The sequence below is a fragment of the Rhamphochromis sp. 'chilingali' genome, assembly GCF_963969265.1.
Source record: "Rhamphochromis sp. 'chilingali' genome assembly, chromosome: 22".
Taxonomy (NCBI): domain Eukaryota; kingdom Metazoa; phylum Chordata; class Actinopteri; order Cichliformes; family Cichlidae; genus Rhamphochromis; species Rhamphochromis sp. 'chilingali'.
The window spans coordinates 3,234,417-3,252,806 of NC_137950.1; the positions used below are offsets into that span (position 1 = coordinate 3,234,417).

At 39.7% G+C, this 18,390-nt stretch overlaps 1 protein-coding gene across 1 annotated transcript in view; it reads left to right on the plus strand.

Moving 5' to 3' along the window:
- Positions 1-18,390, plus strand: part of llgl2 (LLGL scribble cell polarity complex component 2) — a 50,304-nt gene that overhangs the window by 11,682 nt on the left and 20,232 nt on the right. Inside the window, exons 2-3 of the mRNA XM_080872449.1 lie at positions 14,200-14,362; positions 17,347-17,440. Coding sequence (XP_080728575.1) covers positions 14,284-14,362; positions 17,347-17,440 — 173 coding nt within the window. The 5' untranslated portion in view covers positions 14,200-14,283. The remainder of the gene's footprint in view (positions 1-14,199; positions 14,363-17,346; positions 17,441-18,390) is intronic.

An 18,390-nucleotide genomic window follows, 5' to 3' on the forward strand; every position in this document is an offset into this window, starting at 1 on the left:
ATGATGACTTTTTGAAAGTGAATTTTGCTTCATTGTAGCTGTTTAAGTATTTGTATTGTGCACCGGTGGATGTACTAATTTATCACTGGCATCACTTTCATACTCAAATCTTAACCGAAAAATTCCCAAGGCGTATTTTGAAGCACTCTCATCCAGTCCATCCAGCCATGGTATGTGGATTCATGTGTTTTCTGCAGACTGAACAACTTTTTGCTTATAGGTCTCTGTTTTGGCCTAAGTTAATTTCTAGATTATGAGTCTGGACTAATTGGGCAGGAGTGCAGTGGCTTCAGAACCTGCCTTAGAATCCTCCACTAGAAACACGTTTTGTTTTGTTTTTTCACTCAATCTGAGCTCACCTTGACACTGGCTCCGCCTCTTTGTTCTTTGTCAAGTGTGTGTAGGCAGACTCTAGCTCCACGTGAAACTATGATGGCATCATCTTCACTGCTGCTGTTGTGTCATCCGTGTTTTTCTTTAAAACTGGGGGTTAATGTTATCATACTTTTTATTCACACGCTGCTCCCAAATACACTTCTGTGGGAGGATGTTTTTAGTCGCAAATGTGGGTGAAGCACTCGCATGACAATGGCATGCTACAGAGCCATGCATTAACTGAAGCATCGAAGCAAAGAATTTGTGTTAAGGATTATTTATACTCTAATTGTTCAAATTACTTAATAAATCGCAGCATCCCTAATTTCCTTACTGTAGAGGAAGAACATTATGGAAAAGTTAGAAATGAACTTTGCCCAAAGTGCTAGTTATGCTTAAAAAAAGAAAAAAAAAGAAATGAGAGATCTTGCTGTGAAAGATTGAACCATTCACTGCCTGCATTTTAAAACTGACTAAAACTAAATAAGAAACACATTTTAATAAATTATTGTAAAGGTGGAATAGTTTATTTTCTTGTCCACATCTGCCTGCAGCTCTTAACATCCTCAGATCTGAGTCCTGTCTGATTCGGCTGCTCTTTGATTAATAATCCACACTTGGTAATGCAACAACTTGAGAAGGAAATCGCCTAGGATTTTGAAGTTGATACCATAGGTATAGTGGTTGTGTGGAAAATTGTTTGCCCACTTCCGGGCATTGTATTTGTCACACTTAAATGTTTCAGATCAAACAAATATCAAATAAATATTTGACAAAGATCACACAAGTAAACACAAAATACAGTTTCTAAATGAAGGTGTTTATTAAGAGGGGAAAGAGATCCAAACCTACATGGCCCTAACCCTAATAACCCTTTTTATGGCAAAGTCATGAGCACTGACCTTAATCGAGGCCTGCAGTTCTTTGGATGTTGTTCTGGGGTCTTTTGTGACCCCTTGGATGAGTTGTCTGCGTGCTCTTGGTGGCCAGCCACTTCTGGGAAGGTTTACCATTGTTCCATGTTTTTGCTATTTGTGCATAATGGCTTTCAATGTGGTTTGCTGAGTCCCACAGTTTCAAAATGGATTCATAACCTTTTCCAGACTGAAAATTACTTTGTTTCTGATTTGGTCCTGAATTTCCTGATCATGGCAGCAGAATGTCTGGCTTTTGAGTCTGTTGAAAAGCCATATCACCAGGTATATTCTTGTTTCACCGTCCACCTTTTCTGTAGCTTTCATGTTGCATTTAAATGACGTCGCAGGATGCACGGATGCATTGCTATGACGACAACCACGCATGTTAGGTAGAACCAGATTGTAGTGGAAAACCAGTCGATCTGAGTCGGATCATGGCAGTCTGTGGCAAGTTGATCCGAGTAGGTACTAATGGAAAAGGGACTTATGTGGCTATTGGGTAACTCCTAATAGTTAAAAGTCTAATGTTAATGTGAGCGCTGACCAGTTATTTAGTACTTCACCGTTGTTGAAATGGGAAATTTACTGGCCTCTGAAGCGTTAGTCAGGGGGAGGAGCTGTGTGTCTCTCCACAGTGGTACAGTGTGCAGGTGAGTATAGGCTGGAGGAGGCATAGATGGCACCGTTATTATTCACAGTTATTCACAGTTATTCAGTTACTATAGAATTTTTTATTTTAATTTTTTTTTTTTTATTAACTCAACAGACACCTGCTTTTTCAGGTAGATGAGAGATGAGGGTCACCTAGAAGGATGTATGGGTGTTATTGACAGTAAAACAAAAGGCCTAGGTGGCAGCTAGAGACCTAGGTGGCAGCTAGAGACCTAAGTGGGAGCAAAATATTAACTATCTGACACCTTTGGTGTGTGCTGCCAGAAATGGGGGTAGTTACAGGTTCACCTGTTGAAGCTTTTCATAACTATGCAGATCGTGTGAACTGTAGGCTATTTTTTTTCCATCATTTTGATGCAAAATGTGTGAATGTGTGTGTGAATGGGTGGATGACTGAATGTAGTGTAAAGCGCTTTGGGGTCCTTAGGGACTAAGTAAAGCGCTATACAAATACAGGCCATTTACCATTTTACCATTCAAAATGGACTAAACTCTGAAGTAAAAATGCAACACCCAAAGGGTAAGATGTGTCCTTGATGATTTATAACAAGACAAAACATGAGCATCATGGCAACAAAAGAAAACTGTTTTATTTCAAGTTGCTCGTTTTCCTTTAATTAGGATTTTGTCTTTTTTTTTTTTTTTTAAAGTTAAAATCTATAAAATCTAATTATTCACCCACCTGTAGAGTTTTCTTTTTCTTTGTAAACTGAACCTTTTCTGTGATCAACTGACTATTTAAGATGTTTCTTTTTAATCATTCTTGATTGGCATGCTATATTTTTTTCACAGTAGCATGCAAGTGTATCTCTACAGGCTTTGTTTTCTGCAGACAGGAGTAAAAGTGGTGATGTATCGTACCACAATGTCCCTAAATCAAATAAAATACTAGGCAAATTATCAGATAATTCTGATCTGTAGTATCATTTGTCTTTAGCAGTTGCCCTCATTTATCTTTGAGAACTATACCACATTATTAATCCCCTTGGAATTGGTTTTATATATATAACCACTTGGACCTTAAACACCTTTGTATGAAGTCCCTGTCATTTAATGGCTCAGGTCTGAAACTACTATCACTTAGAATCAGAGTTTAGTTAATGTAAACTTTGTGCACTCGACCACCCTCCTCTTAATCTTTGGTTTTTCATTATAGGAAGGAATGAGTGAGGTGGTGGGAGACGTGATATCCTGGCAGCCAGAGCTAACAATCTGTCTGTCTAGCAATCTAATGTTTGCTAAACTAAAGAGGGTAAAGAGAGGTACCTCTGCTATGTTTGCTGTAGTGCTGTACTCCTCTTGCCTCCGTCTCTTTCTGCTGTTTAAATACAAAAAAATTATGTTTTGCTTCATGCATATTCACCAGAAAAAGTTCTTTTTTTTCTCCAGGTTTCAGTAAAACATCTGTGGTTTCTATTTCATGCACCCTTTATACCTCCCTTTCCCCTTCAGAGCAAAGACATAACACCCCACAGCCCCCTAACTAGCAGTGGACCTTTTAGTAATCACTCATCCCGGTCATCGTAACTGAGAATAGTTCAGTGATTGCCAGCTGAAGATCACTGCGAGGTGAGGTCCTGTGTGTTCAGTTGATTTGGTGTCTTATGACGTGTTTCTTTGTGTGAGATAGGTGTGTTCACATGTGAAAGCAGTTCCTAGCAGCAGCTCTCATACAGCTCCTGCTTCCCCTGTGTTGACAGGATGAGTATTACTGTTTGTACCTGTAGTTTGTGACTTGATCAGATATCATTCAAGAAGACTTGTTCCTGTCTTGAGCGAGTGCTGGCATAGCTGCCATTGCAAAAGATCTCGAGTGGAATGTTTTGGATGACATGGATTTGCAGCTACTCATCTTGAACTAAGCAGTATGTTAGCTTTGTGTTTAAGAGCCACGAGCTATGGAGCAGCTCTGCTTGGTTAAGCAGTGTGAGTTTCCTGTTGTGGGATATAGGCGTGTTTTTGCATGGCTGCACTCCCTAACTTAGATGGCTTGATGGATATACTGGGAATTTGATGATATCGCTGAGCTGTGTTATGAAAAGCAAACAGTGTCTTGCTGCTTGAGAGCAAAGGCATCCAGGATGGTATATTGAATAACATAAGAAGACAAGCCTGTTAAATTTGCAGTCAGAGGTAAATAAAGTCTAAATCATTATCTTCATGGGAGATGGGCTCATGGTGACCATAGTGATACAAGATGGAGTGTTCGCGGTCATTTGCTTCTCCAGGGGTGGCACGAACCAGCATTTGTGACATCACAATCCATTCTGCAGTCACCTGTTTCAGCCAATACACACACACACACACACACACACACACACACACACACACACACACACACACACACACACACACACACACAAACAAATCAAACATTTCTCCCATAAAAGAAATGTTTGATTCATGACCTGGACAGAGCTATGATGTTTTTAAGCAATTCTTATAGTGAATTTTGATGTTGAAATCTTGCTGTTTTTAATCAAAGTCAAAAATATGAGAAGATTGTGATCAGAGAATACAATGGTTGAAACAGAGCTGGTGCCAAGGTACACTTCAGAGTCCGGCTAATGCTTCTTTTTAGGTCAGACCTTCCCAAAGTGTGGGGCCGCAGAGCCATTGCAGGGGGGGCGGGACGCGGCGCTTGGACACTGCTAGCACAGGGCGGCCACAGAAACGCAAAGCAGGAGATGAAGCATCGCTGGCTATGTTTCCAAACCAACTTCATTCTAAGCCACTTGAAAATATGGTGAAGCATATCTGCCCTTTGGTTTCACCTGCACAAGTGCCGAGGTAGGTCTCCCTGCAGGATTGGTTTTCCCTGTGTCGGGAGCAGCGCTGGGCTGTTTAAATCACAGACAAACAGTATTCCACAGTTGTTTATGTTTTTAAACCCATTTTGCATAGAGAGGCGTTTTTTGAAAAAAGCATTGATAGCAATGTTGATTATTACACATGGAAAAAAAACAACTACAGTAAAAGAATCACACTATGACGCCTCTGTCTTTCTAAATGGAGGGACAGTAACTGTGTGTGTATGTAAGCGTGTAAAACCTGAAGATAGTAAGATTAACAGTATTTTGTCTCTATCTGCCATTCTGCAATTCATCTCGTGTAAACGTGGCGCACAGCGTGACGTGAAAAAAGGCACATACCTTTGACGTTGCGTGACGAACTCTGTATTCCTCGTCCACACGTAACGGGAAAAAAATGAGTTTTAGAAAATCTCAGTTTTCGATGATTCAAAACGCCGTTTACGTGTGGACGAAACAGCTGCGTTTTCAAAAATACCCGCGTAGGTGTGGACGTAGCCTAAAAGAGTTAGTAGTAGAGCAGGGCGATATGGCCAAAAATATTTATCACGATATATATTTGAAAATTAGCGATAACGATATAACTGACGATATAATTGATGCGAGACAAAATACAACTCCACAACATTACTAGCGCAAAAAGACAACCTATCATTTATTTTCACTTAAACAAGAAGCTGGTTTTTATGTACATTAAAGCTTTATAAAAATGTAACAGTGCAAATGCAAATTCCTTGCTGAAAGTTTAACCAAAAGGCATTTCCAGTAGAAATGGGCTGACATATCCTGAGCATAACCATGTATAATATCCACTGAAGTTAAAAAGAGGTGCTTTGCAACATTAAACTGCAGTGTGCAGTACGTATTTTTCGGACCATAAGGTGCACGGGATTATAAGGCACATTAAGCGAAACGAAGCAGTCAGATAAGTCAAACTTTATTAAACTCATTCTTCTTGCTTCCTCCACTTCTGTACCATTGATTCATTAATGTTGAATTCTCTGGCAGCTGCTCTATTCCCATGTTGTTGCAGTATATTAATGACTAACCTCGTATTGTGGATGGATTATCTCAGTTGTTCTCCTGACTGAAGATTGGTCCTTTTACAGCATCCTGCCATGCGATTGCATTTGTCTCTAACCATGAGGAACCTTAACGTTAACTTTTATAAGTGGAAAAGTGTTAGTGTTCGTCCTCCAGCTTCACTGTTTATGTTATGCTAACATAGCTGTGTCGCTAACGATCACGTAGCACATCATTATATACCAGCTGGCCCAACTTCAGTAACCCTACAAACGTCGCTGCTGTTTAGTTTCCTGTCTTCATTTATGTTGGAAGTGATAGCAGAGCTGTACGTTTGAATTTTTTCAGAAATCTCTCAGTCAGAACATGCAATATCATGCTTAGGTAACTAGCGAAACTAGCGAGCTAACTTCCGCTAGCTTCCTGCTAGCTTCTAACTCCGTTAAATGTAATACATTTTGTTTTCATGGATGCCTGGAAGTTAAACTTCATAGTTTCACCTGGTAAAGCAGCAATGCTGATCGTTTTTATTAAAGATGAATTTAGACAGTTTTTAACTCTTAGTGATGCTGCAGTGTTCGTTTGACCTGAAGATACGGAGTTTAGGACCCAGATTACTCCCAGATTTAAGGGCATCTTAGTCCGACGGCCGCTTGCATGTTCTGCAAAAAAATGTGCTTTGTCGTGTATCTGATGGACAAACACCAAACCAGTTCCACATCACTGAAGTTGCACCATTTTTACAAACCAATTCTGGTTCATCTGTTTCACTCAACAATCGGCCATGTGCGTATGAAAACAAAGGCACTGCGCATGCGCGTTTTACTCATATTCTATCGCGATATTTCATTTTCCTATCGTTGCCTAACATTATACCGGTATTACCGTGAACGGTATAATATGGCCCAGCCCTAGTTAGTAGTTTGTTTTCTTACTACCTGCAGATTACTTGTATTTGCTTAATTGTTTACTAAATGTTTGAGGTGTGAAAGAAACCGCAATGGAGCAAAATATGAGCGTGTGTGGTTGGAGGATGTGTTCGTGCATGTGCGCGAGAAGGGGGGGGGGGGCGCAAACATTTTTCTTGTAAAACAAAGGGGGGCCTAGCAAAAAAAGTTTGGGAACCACTGTTTTAGATCATGTTATAGTGCCTTAGATTTATTTATTCATTTATTTTTGACAAAAAGATGGTCAATGCGTTTGACGAGCTGGGAGATATGTTGTTGCATTGTTGCAGGATCTGGAAAGGTTTTGATGTGGTCGGTCCAGGTGGATCAGTAGGACACTATAACATGCAAGTAAACTTCACAATTACTGGCCCTGCACAAAAGGGTGTTCAGCCACTGGAGAATGGCTGGTGTGTTTCTTAATCCAGATGGCATTAAGGTTTATTGTAAAACATTGTCAGGTGTCTTACAGACAGGAGTTTGGTTCATGGGACCTACCAGTATCCTTAAAGGAGATCTGTCTTTGTTATTAACTTAAAATGATATACTCAGTAAAGTCATTCATTCATGGAAGTGGGAATGAATCTGGCTTGTAACGGCACTAACCTTGCAGAAGTGATTACAAAATCAAAATTGATCAGGTTTTAGGACAAGCAGTGATGGTGAGCTCCAAGGACTATTAGTGGGCACAGCAAAGGTCAAGGACTTACTTACTTTACATTACTTACATTTTGCATTAACACACGTAATAACAAAGTAATCAAATGTATTTTTAACATTGCTCAATAGGACCCTCAGAAATAAAATTAAATTAAAATTTTAGGTAATAGAAATTGAAGTGCTAGTGGTATTTTGAACAAAACATAATGTACAAATAGGAAACTATTTGTGTCAAAATGGATTCTGTTTAAAAGAAAAAAAAAAAGTTCAAATACAGCTTCAAATTAAATCGAAAAGGTATTTACTTTCAGTCCAAAAACCCACATTTCTAAAGCTTACAGATGATTCAGTTCATGAATTCCGATTACAGTGGACATGCTCTGGAGTGAGGCTTGCTCTTATCTTTGAGATAACGTCCCCAGCTGCAGCTGATTTTCATGCTGTCATGACTTTAGTCTTTGACAGGTGCATGAGCCTCTTTTTCAGGACAAACTCATCTACACTAGTTAAACAGAACAAAACAGAAAAGACGGTTACTAATCACAATTAATTATATTAAACATAGACATTAACTACCTAACGTTAGGTTTGTTATTCAGAATAAACACTAATATTAATGTAAGAAAAAAATCAAACAAACTAGGAGACCGTGTAGCTGCTCCTACTCATTAGTTATCAAAACTGAACTGGTGTTCGCTTCATTTGAGAAGTTTTCGACAGGTAAGCTAATATCAACATTACTGTACAAACATCAATATTACTGTACAAATATTAACATAAACAGTGCGTAGTGTTTGAACGACTAACTTAACTCCCTAAAATGGACCAATTCAGAATTGAAATCGCACTCTCCAGGGTGCTGGTGTTTTAAATGCTTGTGCACTGCAATTTTACTGTGTTGGAAGGAAAACTCTGCTTTTCACAGTCTGTGTTTAACTTTGTTTTCTGTGAAATGCTTTCACTTAAAAAAAAAAAAAAAAATACAAAACTCTGTTTCCATTCTCTTCTGTGCTCCTGTTTTGCCGTTCGCGTTATGTTCTTATGCTTAGTATTGGGTGCAGTATTGGCAGATGATACAAGTGACACTACCCCCATAGCTTCCTGTAGTGTATTGCAGTTACAAAAACATATTTTGCAACATAAATTTTGCCTCAGACAGTCAGAAATATTATAATTCAGATCATGCATCAGTACATTTCCATATTTTTATATCTATAAAAAGAAAGCTGACACTTGCGAGACTTTATCAAAGGTGTGAGCATCACAGCAGAGGCCTTTGTGTCAAAGTAGCTGGGGATGAAACAGAAAAACATGAAGATGGTTTTCCTGGCCTGGGATTTTATAAAAATATTCTGCAGTAGATCAAAAATGAAAGAAAACCATTCATCAACATATGAACATGACCTGATGCTGCTGAAGTGAAGCAGAGCAAAGTTACAGCAGTTTTATTACAGACACAGCTGAGCGTTTTGCAAGGTTAAAATTTGATCAGTATTGAACAGCAGAAATGAGGTTTTCTTTTCGGAAGTAAGTAAAAGGAAAAAAACAGCGGCCGACAGCCTGTAAACAATGGTAGACTTGTGCGTAACAAGCAAGTGAATAATGCAGAAAAAAGATTTTTAGACGGGAAACTGTTCTTGAAGTGCAGAGAGAGAGAGCTGTGCATGAAGTGTGATTTTTATCGTGGTGGAAGCAAAACAGCAAAAGTAAGAGGGAATTCATGACGATGTTTATCAAATGTGAAGCGTAGTTTGCTGCTTCTTTTACTGCTGGTTCAGTGAACTTTGGTTGGAGAGAGATAAAACCTGCAGCTCAGAATCTAGCGCAAAAAATACGTAAACACAAAGCTCGGACCCACCGAAACGCTTTGTGTTTATGTCTTTGTGCAGAATCCGTGTACCTGCTCTCATTTACTGTTTTAGCTGTTTGGTGGTTGTTGAAATTTTGTGAGGTTTAACCTGAGATTCTGGCTTTTCGGGCAAAATAAATTTATATTAAAAAATTGATTCAGGATTTTAATGAATCGATATCACATTAAAATCGATTCTAGCTTGGATAATCAATAAATTGATAATCAAAACCCACCTCTAGGGATGAGACAAAAAAGCATACACCCTACATTCCGGTGGGAGGAGCTATGAACAACAGTTACATGTCAATTCAACAACTCTGCACCAGTTGAAAATACTTTTTATTTGATCTCTGGAAATATTCTAATAATTCGAGAGACTGGAATTACGATTTTTCCTGAGCTGTAAGCTATGATGATTGACATTAAATATAATAATTTATGTGTAATCATGGAATATACAAAAGTTTACTTTAACCTATTTTTGTTTTTTTCCACACAAGACTGCTGTGTTAGTGCTTGTCTTGGCGTGCTTGACCTTTCTAAACATTGAATATACTGGTCTGACAGAAATCTGGTCTGGTCTGAAACACTTAAAGGGATGATGCAACATTGAGTAGGTCTATTTAGTCCTCAGAACAAGTGACTGGTGAGTCCACCCAGTCTGTTTGGGACAGTCTGAGGAAGTATGAGGAAGCTTGAGTTGGAAATGTGAGTCATGGGAACACTGAGGGCAATAACAGAACTATGTCTGGCTTTGGACTGAGGCAAATGACCTGGCTCAGACATGTGAGTCGTGGCACAGACTTTTGTTATGAAAATGGACGGTCATGGACTGCAGATCACACATTTGACCACTGGTATGAGCTTTGCTTTGCCATTGTCTGAATCTGGAACTCCAAGTAGCTTTTCTGTTCCATAGCTGCAAAACAGAGCGTGGTGCTCTGTGGTTGACATATATATCCAGGACATACTGATGAGAAGTGGGCTACTGGAACAAGAGGGCACAAGCTGGCAAGAGATGATAATAAGGCGCTGTTGGAATGCTACTACGCGAGTCAACCCCAGTGGAAGGAGAATCTTTGATACCCAGCATCCAGATCGACAGCAAAACAACTAGTAGCTCAGTGTAAATGGTAAATGGCCTGCATTTGTATAGCGCTTTTCTAGTCCCTAAGAACCCCAAAGCGCTTCACACTACATTCAGTCATTCACCCGTTCACACACACATTCACACACTGGCGATGGCAAGCTACATTGTAGCCACAGCTGCCCTGGGGCGCACTGACAGAGGCGAGGCTGCCAGACACTGGCGCCACCGGGCCCTCTGACCACCACCAGTAGGTGATTAGTGGCTGACCTTCTCTGCCACCTGAGCTACAGCCACCCCAACATTTGCAAGAAGAAACTGCTCTCACATAGAGCTGGGCGATAGAATGATAACGATATGTATTGCGAAATAACTTTTTCTCGATAGAAAAATTAAACTATTGCGATAGGCCTCACCGCTCTTGTCCTCTTAAAAAAAAAAAAAAAAAAAAAAAAATGAACAGCCAATCCAAATTAAGTAGCGCAGAGCCGAACCAATCACAGCCGCAGCGTCACGTCACGTGACTTGTTACATACAGCACAAGTGCCAAGCCGCACATGTGTATTTGTTTGGGAAGCAGCCAGCCGCCGTGCCGCCCGGATAATGAAGGAAATGAGTGTGCCGACTAGAGAAAAATCAACCGAGAGCATGACCAAAGGTTACCGAAGAGAAAACAGATGATGGTTCCAATGCCGGAGAGATTGTCGAACGGAAGAGCCATAGAAGTTCCGTAGTGTGAAGGTATTTCGGCTATTTCAAGTCTGACAAAAAACAGAGTAGCGTGCACTGTAAATTGTGCCGAAAGCAAGTCTGGAAATACAATAAACCGGTGCATGCTCAATCTCTGACTGGAAGCACTAATTCGATATTATCACCCTCACCCAATCCAGGGCATCAAACCCCAAGTGCGATGGAAGAAGGATCGTTGAGTGCGAGAGGAACTAACCTGAAAGATTGGATCATAGCTGGTTATCAAGATTATGTACCCTCTGAGGATCTACTAGATGATGTCAATGCAGTACTATGGACAATAGTACTTTGTGGCATTTAAAAAAAAAAAAAGAGTCGATGTTGCGTAGAGGGTGAGGGAAGCTGTTCCACAGTACTGGTTTGGAAAGCGCAATCCCATGGAAAAGTCAGAAGACCACAATCAGTGTATCTAAGAATCCAGTTTTGAGAGCAAGGGTGAAGAAGCTTGATAATATAAGTGGGGGCCTCTCCTCGTAAAGATATAAAAGTAAGAGTGAGGATTTTAAACTGATATCTGTACCCACTGGAAACCAGTGGAAGGACTTCAACAAGGGAGTGATGTAAGTGAATTTATGAGTGTGGGTTAACAGCCTTGCTGTGGTATTTTGGATCACTTAAAGGTGATGTAAAGAAATCTTTGACAGATAGGAAAAGAGTGCATTACAGTAATCTAATCAGGAGACGATGAAGGCATGAACAAGTATTTCCTGTTCATCTTTGGAGACAATAGTCCTACGTTTGGCAATATTTCTTAAATGAACAAAGCAGGTGCAGGTCACAGACTTGATATGAGCATCAAAAGACAGAGATTGATCAAAAATTAAATGGCCTGTATTTGTATAGCGCTTTACTAGTCCCTAAGGACCCCAAAGCGCTTTACACATCCAGTCATCCACCCATTCACACACTGGTGATGGCAAGCTACATTGTAGCCACAGCCACCCTGGGGCGCACTGACAGAGGCGCCACCACCACCACCAGTAGGCAACGGGTGAAGTGTCTTGCCCAAGGACACAACGACCGAGACTGTCCAAGCCGGGGCTCGAACCGGCAACCTTCCGATTACAAGGCAAACTCCCAACTCTTGAGCCATTATTTCCTTAAGACAGTCCATTAGAGTAGATAATTTGTCTAGTTCACAAGGTTTAAAGGAGGTGTTTAATTGGGTATTGTCTGCTTACTGATGGTAGGAAATAATTTTGAAACTACTAATGATAAGTCCTAAAGGCAGAATATTTAATGACAACTAGAAAAAGTTGCATTTCCTGCGAAAATGCAGTGTGAATGCCGTGTAGTGGAATCTGAAAAAGCAGAAAAAGGAGAACTATCTGCTGAAAACACTGTGTAGAAGCTGAACTCTGCTGAAAAGTGCTTTATTTGAAAGATTACACTGAAGAGCGTCAAGAAAGCAGGGAGAGTGCGAGGAGGGAAGATGTGCGGCAAGAGCCACAGGTCAGATTTGAACCTGCGCCACCTGGTCTCAAGGTGGCTGCTCATCTCACTTTTGAACTTTCTGCTGAAAAGAGCTGAAGAAACAGAAAATTTTGCAGAAAAGAAGTAAAGAAACTGAAAATTCTGCTGAAAACAGACCAAGAAGCAAAGAATTCTGCTGAAAAGATGTAAAGAAGCTGAAGTTTGTGCTGAAAAGAGGTGAAAATTTTGAACTGTCTGCTGAACAGAAAATTTGCCCTGAGCAGGGTACGAACCCGGGACTTCTGGTCTCAAGGCGGCTACTCGTGTCAGTGAGCTAAACTGGTTTTCCGGAAATTGAATCGAGAAGGAGAAACTGACAATTCTGCTAAAATGAGCAGAAGAGCGTGAGATTTGTGCTGATAAGAAGTGAGAAAGCTGAAAATTCTGTTGAAAAGAGGTGAACTTTTTGAACTTTCTGCTGAAAAGAGATGAGGAAACAGAAAATTGTGTTGAAAGAGGTGAAGACACTGAAAATTCCGCTGAAAACAGACCAAAAAGCGAAAATTCTGCTGAAAAGAGGTTTCTGCTCAAAACAGCTAAAAAGGTGCTGAAAAGGGGTGGGAAAAAAAACTGAAAATTCTGCTGAAAAGGGGTGAAGGGGTAAAATTTATGTTGAAAAAAGTTTAACTGTGAACTTAAAGAAATGTTGCCATAAGCGGGATTTGAACCCGGGCCTCCCGGTCTGAGAACGGCTGCTCATCTTACTGAGCTAAAACACGGTTCAGCCCGGCAAGCAAAACTGGTGATCACACTGATAATGTGGTCCCATTCAGCAAAATGGGCCAAAAATAGCATAAAAAGCTTAATATCAGAGGGGCCGATGGCGCAATATGGCAGCTTCTGTCAGTCTATCCCAGGGCAGCTGTGGCTACAACTGTAGCTGCCTCCACCAGTGTGTGAATGTGAGAGTGAATGAATAGTGGAATTGTAAAGCGCTTTGAGGGCCCCGAAAAGCGCTATATAAATGCAATCTATTATTATTATTATTATTATTATTATAATATCTCAAAAAGTATAAAAGTTATGAGCACCAAAAGATATAGCTGGCATTAGCAGAAGGTTTTGTGCAACGTTTGTGTGAAGAACCACTTGTAACACACAGCATCTACATTAAATAGCGGTTGTATTATGATTTCACACAAAATCTCAGATGGAGAAGAATGTTTGGTCGCTGAAATGGGACAAATGATGAATACATTTACATTTGAATCCTAATTTCCCAGTGACTTCACAGACAACCAAACATGTAGCCAGGGGCCTTATGACACCCAGGTCTCATGTATTTTGTTTAATAGGTTTCTATAGACATTAGTGAAGCAAAAGTTTTGGTACTCCTAGTAACCCCTTTTTCCTTGAAACTGCTGGTTGTGTATTGATGCAAGAAAAAACATGAGCCACTCTGTACTTTTTTGGAAGGCAGCTGGACTGATTAATGTGGCTGTGTATCTGATGGTGTTATTCATCTCTGAATTGTGGCTGGAGAACACGCTTATGGAAGAAGACATGTTTTGATTGTTTTAAATAAATAGAATATCAATATTTGCTTTTCACTAAGGAATAACAAAGGTGTGAACTAGAGGATTTGTCTAATAACATGCCCTTTTTTCTCCTCTCTGAAACTTTTACTTTCAAGCTGGATCGTCTACCTCTATCTCCTGTGTCTCCTCCAGCCAGCAAGTGTCAGCGGGCCTTCTGGCTGCACACCGGTATTGACAGGATGAAAAGGTTCAGGCGGCACGGTCAAGAGTCCCAGAGGGATCGGCTAAAACAGGAACTCTTCGCGTTTAATAAGGCAAGTAAATTAGACCATACCACACAGTTTGCCATCTGTAGTGATGTGGTTCAATGTGAGTGATGAGAAGAAGAAGACAAAAATCATTCAGGAGACTCTGAACTATCTGCAGTCATGATATACATTCAAGTGACCAGGTTACTAAGCAGAAACAGAAAATAAAAGTAACCAGAACAAGATCAAGTAAGCTGTTCACTTTAAATTTATATATTAGTTTCTTTTTCTCGTGATTTTTGTCTGTACACCACCATGGTCCATTTAAATCAAACAACAGAGGCGTGATTGAAGTGCAAGCACTCAGCTTTAATTCAAGGGCTTTAACAAAAATATTGACTTAACTGTTATGGAATACAACCACTTTTATACATGGTTTCCATTTTTAGTACTCTGGTGTTCAGAATGTAATTCCAAAAATTATCATTTTTCAAATACTTAAGAACCTGACTTATCTCAGCTAAGAATATATACATTTCAGACAGAATGTCAAATAATTAATATAAGTGCGGTGCCTTTTAGAATCCATACAAATGTCAAACTTTGAACTCTAACCAGCGTAGGTATCCAGCTTAAGTAACCATAGCGATGTAATTAGGTTGATCCTAACATTAACAATATTATAGCCCTCTGGTTTTTCTAATCCACTAACAATAACCAAGTGACAATGAAGAAGCTTAGTGGAGAAAGCAGTGCCACCTGATTATTTCAGTGCATCTAAACCAGGGGTGTCAAACTTACTGTCTACGATACAATTACATACAACCCGCAGGATCATTTTATATGTCAGTTATTAATGTGGAAGCCGAATCTTCAGCCCTGTTGAGAATCCATGCAGGCAGTGGTGGAACTTTATTTTTGATGGGTACTCCATGTGGCCAATCACATGCAAAGACAGACTGGGATCATACCATTATGTGAAAGAAGGAAGAGGGCGGACGTTCCAAAGACGGCACGTGTAGTGGTGTAGCCAGTTACATGGAGAGACAGGAGAGTCGGATTTAAATGCTAGCAGGTCATTGTGGAGGACAAAAGGTTTCAAACTTGTCCAGGCTTTAAATCGTATGTGTTCTCTTTAGTGGTAGTAAATGCATAAAAATAGGGCTTTTATTAAAACAGTGAAAAAAATCAAAAAACTCCTCCCTTGAAAAAGACTAAATTTACAGTTCAGTATTGAATATTACATTAAAAAACTGTATACAAAATGTCTTTGAATGGCAGAGATGCAGAAATGTCTGTAGTCATAGGTTTTACAGCTTTTACAGTTATATTTCTACTATCGAAATGTGTTTTGTTTTGGTTTTTTTATGACTACAGTTTTAAAAAATGGTCATATAAAAAAACTGTTAAATATGTAACTTCTTTACACTGTGGGAAAGGAGAGTTTCACTGGTCTGGGCCACTTAAGATCAAAGTGGGCTGTATGTGGCGCATAAACACTGCACTCATTTTACAGATAATTGTAATCATAATGATGACGCACTTTCTGCATAAAAGAAAGTGCGTCTGCAAAAAGACAATAACTATATGTAAAACCTAATGCGAAAGAAAAAATGTTTTGACAATATTATTGACAATTTTATTGACGAATAAAAACAAGATGAAGAGAGACGAGGTCCAATCAGAATGAATTGTGTTGTGTACAAAGAAGGGATGATGATCCAGTTAGAAGTTATCTTATGCAAAGTTAGACGTGCACAATTTGATCTGCCGCTGACAGACAAGGTTGGGCGAGCTCCCCGTCTCATGAAAAAACAACAAAATGTCAGAAGAGTAATCATATGGACACATTTCATGTCAAGGAAAGTCAGACACTTTGCAAACCGCGGCGCATAGAGCAACTTTCACCGGTTAAAAACACAACAAACTTTTATACTTTCTATTTTTGTCAAATGAATTGGTCTACAACAATCTTATGATATTTAATCAAATAAAACTAAATTATGACTAAAACAAAATCAAAATTTGCGTCAAAATTAACACTGGAACATTTATGTATACCTTTACATGTCCAATCTGAGATGTTGCTCTCAAACACTCATTCCTCCTGGTCCTCCTGGCGTGTTTTCAAAACTAAGAATTCTAATACGACTCGCCAGCTTGGCATAAAGACATCTAGCTGCTGTGATAGTGGCTGTTTGTTGGGTGTCATTGTGACAGATTCCCATTATAGCTTGTTCTGTGGCTAAAGATTGCTTCCAGTAAACAACGACACTTAAGGCACTTTGATTTGTGTGCTCCTTCCATTGTTGTAATCTTATTTTAACTTTATCATTTCCTTCCAACATTACTGTGCTGTGTGGATGACCCTAGTAGTTATGAGTAAATGCTTTCTTTTTTTCTTTTTTTTAACCCCTCAGCCGTAGAAAGCTGGTTAGGGGTTGTCATTACCCTGCCCGGCAAGTTGGCAGGCGGTGTGGTTTGTTGTGAATGCGATAATGCAAGCAGAATTGCAACCATAGGTGTATCTACTAAAGTTAGACCAGTTTGAATCTCAGTGACTCAATGTCATGTTTTGTAAATGTGATAACTCAAAGTACTAAATGTAGCATATGTGACTCAAGTCACGTAGGATATATTTTTACCACTCCCTGCCACCAGTATTTTTACATTTTGTTTTGAGTCAAGTTCTTATTTTTTGCTCTTGCATATACAGACTGATAGCGGCCGCAGCCTGGCAGAGTACGCCAAATGTACAAACATAGTAGTTGGTCATGTCCGTGGGTTCTAGACTTAATTTTCCAGACCAGTAAAACATCTAGTAAAAGCGTGATATATTGGACTGGGGAGCCAGTGAAATAAATATAAATATTAGACACTGCTGCTGACTGTTAAACTCTGATTAAAATCATTAGCTGTGAATTCTGACATTTATTGAGATGTATGAGGGCATTTCTTAAAGCTGGTATTGTTCTGTACACTCTTGTCTCTGTCCTTGGCTCTTTTGTCAAAGTTCTTTCTCACCCTCATCTTTTCACTCTCCTCCTCAGACAGTGGAGCATGGATTCCCCCACCAGCCCAGTGCTCTGGGCTACAGTCCCTCCTTGAAGCTGCTGGCCATTGGCACTCGCTCCGGGGCTATCAAACTGTATCCATCACTCTGTTAAATGTTCAGTTTCTATGCCATATGTTAAAACAAGATCTAGAGTGTAATTAAAGTGGTGGGTGGGTTCGTTTTGAGAGAGGTCAACTTGAGTCTAATAACAGATTAAATGTCATGTTGAGGCTGTCATTTTTAGCATCTACATGGATGTTAAAATCACCCACAATAATTATTTTATCTGAGCTGAGCACTAAATCAGATAAAAAGTCTTGAGAAATCAGACAGAAACTCAGTGTAAGGCCCAGGTGGATGATAGATGATAACTAATAATAACAATAATAATAATAATGTATACTTTATTGATCCCCGTGGGGAAAATCCTCTCTGCATCTAACCTACTCACTCAGTGAAGCAGTGGGCAGCCACTGGGTGCCCAGGGAGTAGTGTGTGGGGACGGTACCTTGCTCAGGGGTACCTCAGGGTACAGAGGATTCGAACCCCCGACCTTCTGATTATGGGGACCACCACTCTACCTAGAGTTATCCCTGCCCTAATAAGACTGTTATTTGAGTTTTTCAGCTGGGGTGGACAAGGCTGAGCATCAGGCTTTCAAATGAATTAAAACTCTGTCTTGGTCTTTGGTTGATTAATAAGCTGGTGTTGAAAATTGCTGCCACACCTCCTCCTCGGCCTGCTTCAAGGTTTCAGATAGAATGACTCATTCATTTAAGCTAACATAATCATCCTGCTGTAACCAGGTTTCTGTAAGGAAGAGTAAGTCAATTTGTTGATCAATTATTAAGTCATGTACTAACAGAGACTTGGGAGAGAGAGGCCTAATGTTTAATAATCCACATTTCACTGTTTTACTCGTGGTGCAGATGTGGATGCTGTATGTGGAGTCTCTAATTCAGTGATCTTGGCCTCCAGAGCTGCAAATAGGCTACATATAGTAGTATTTTAGTATTTATTTATTTATTGTCATTGTCAAGAAC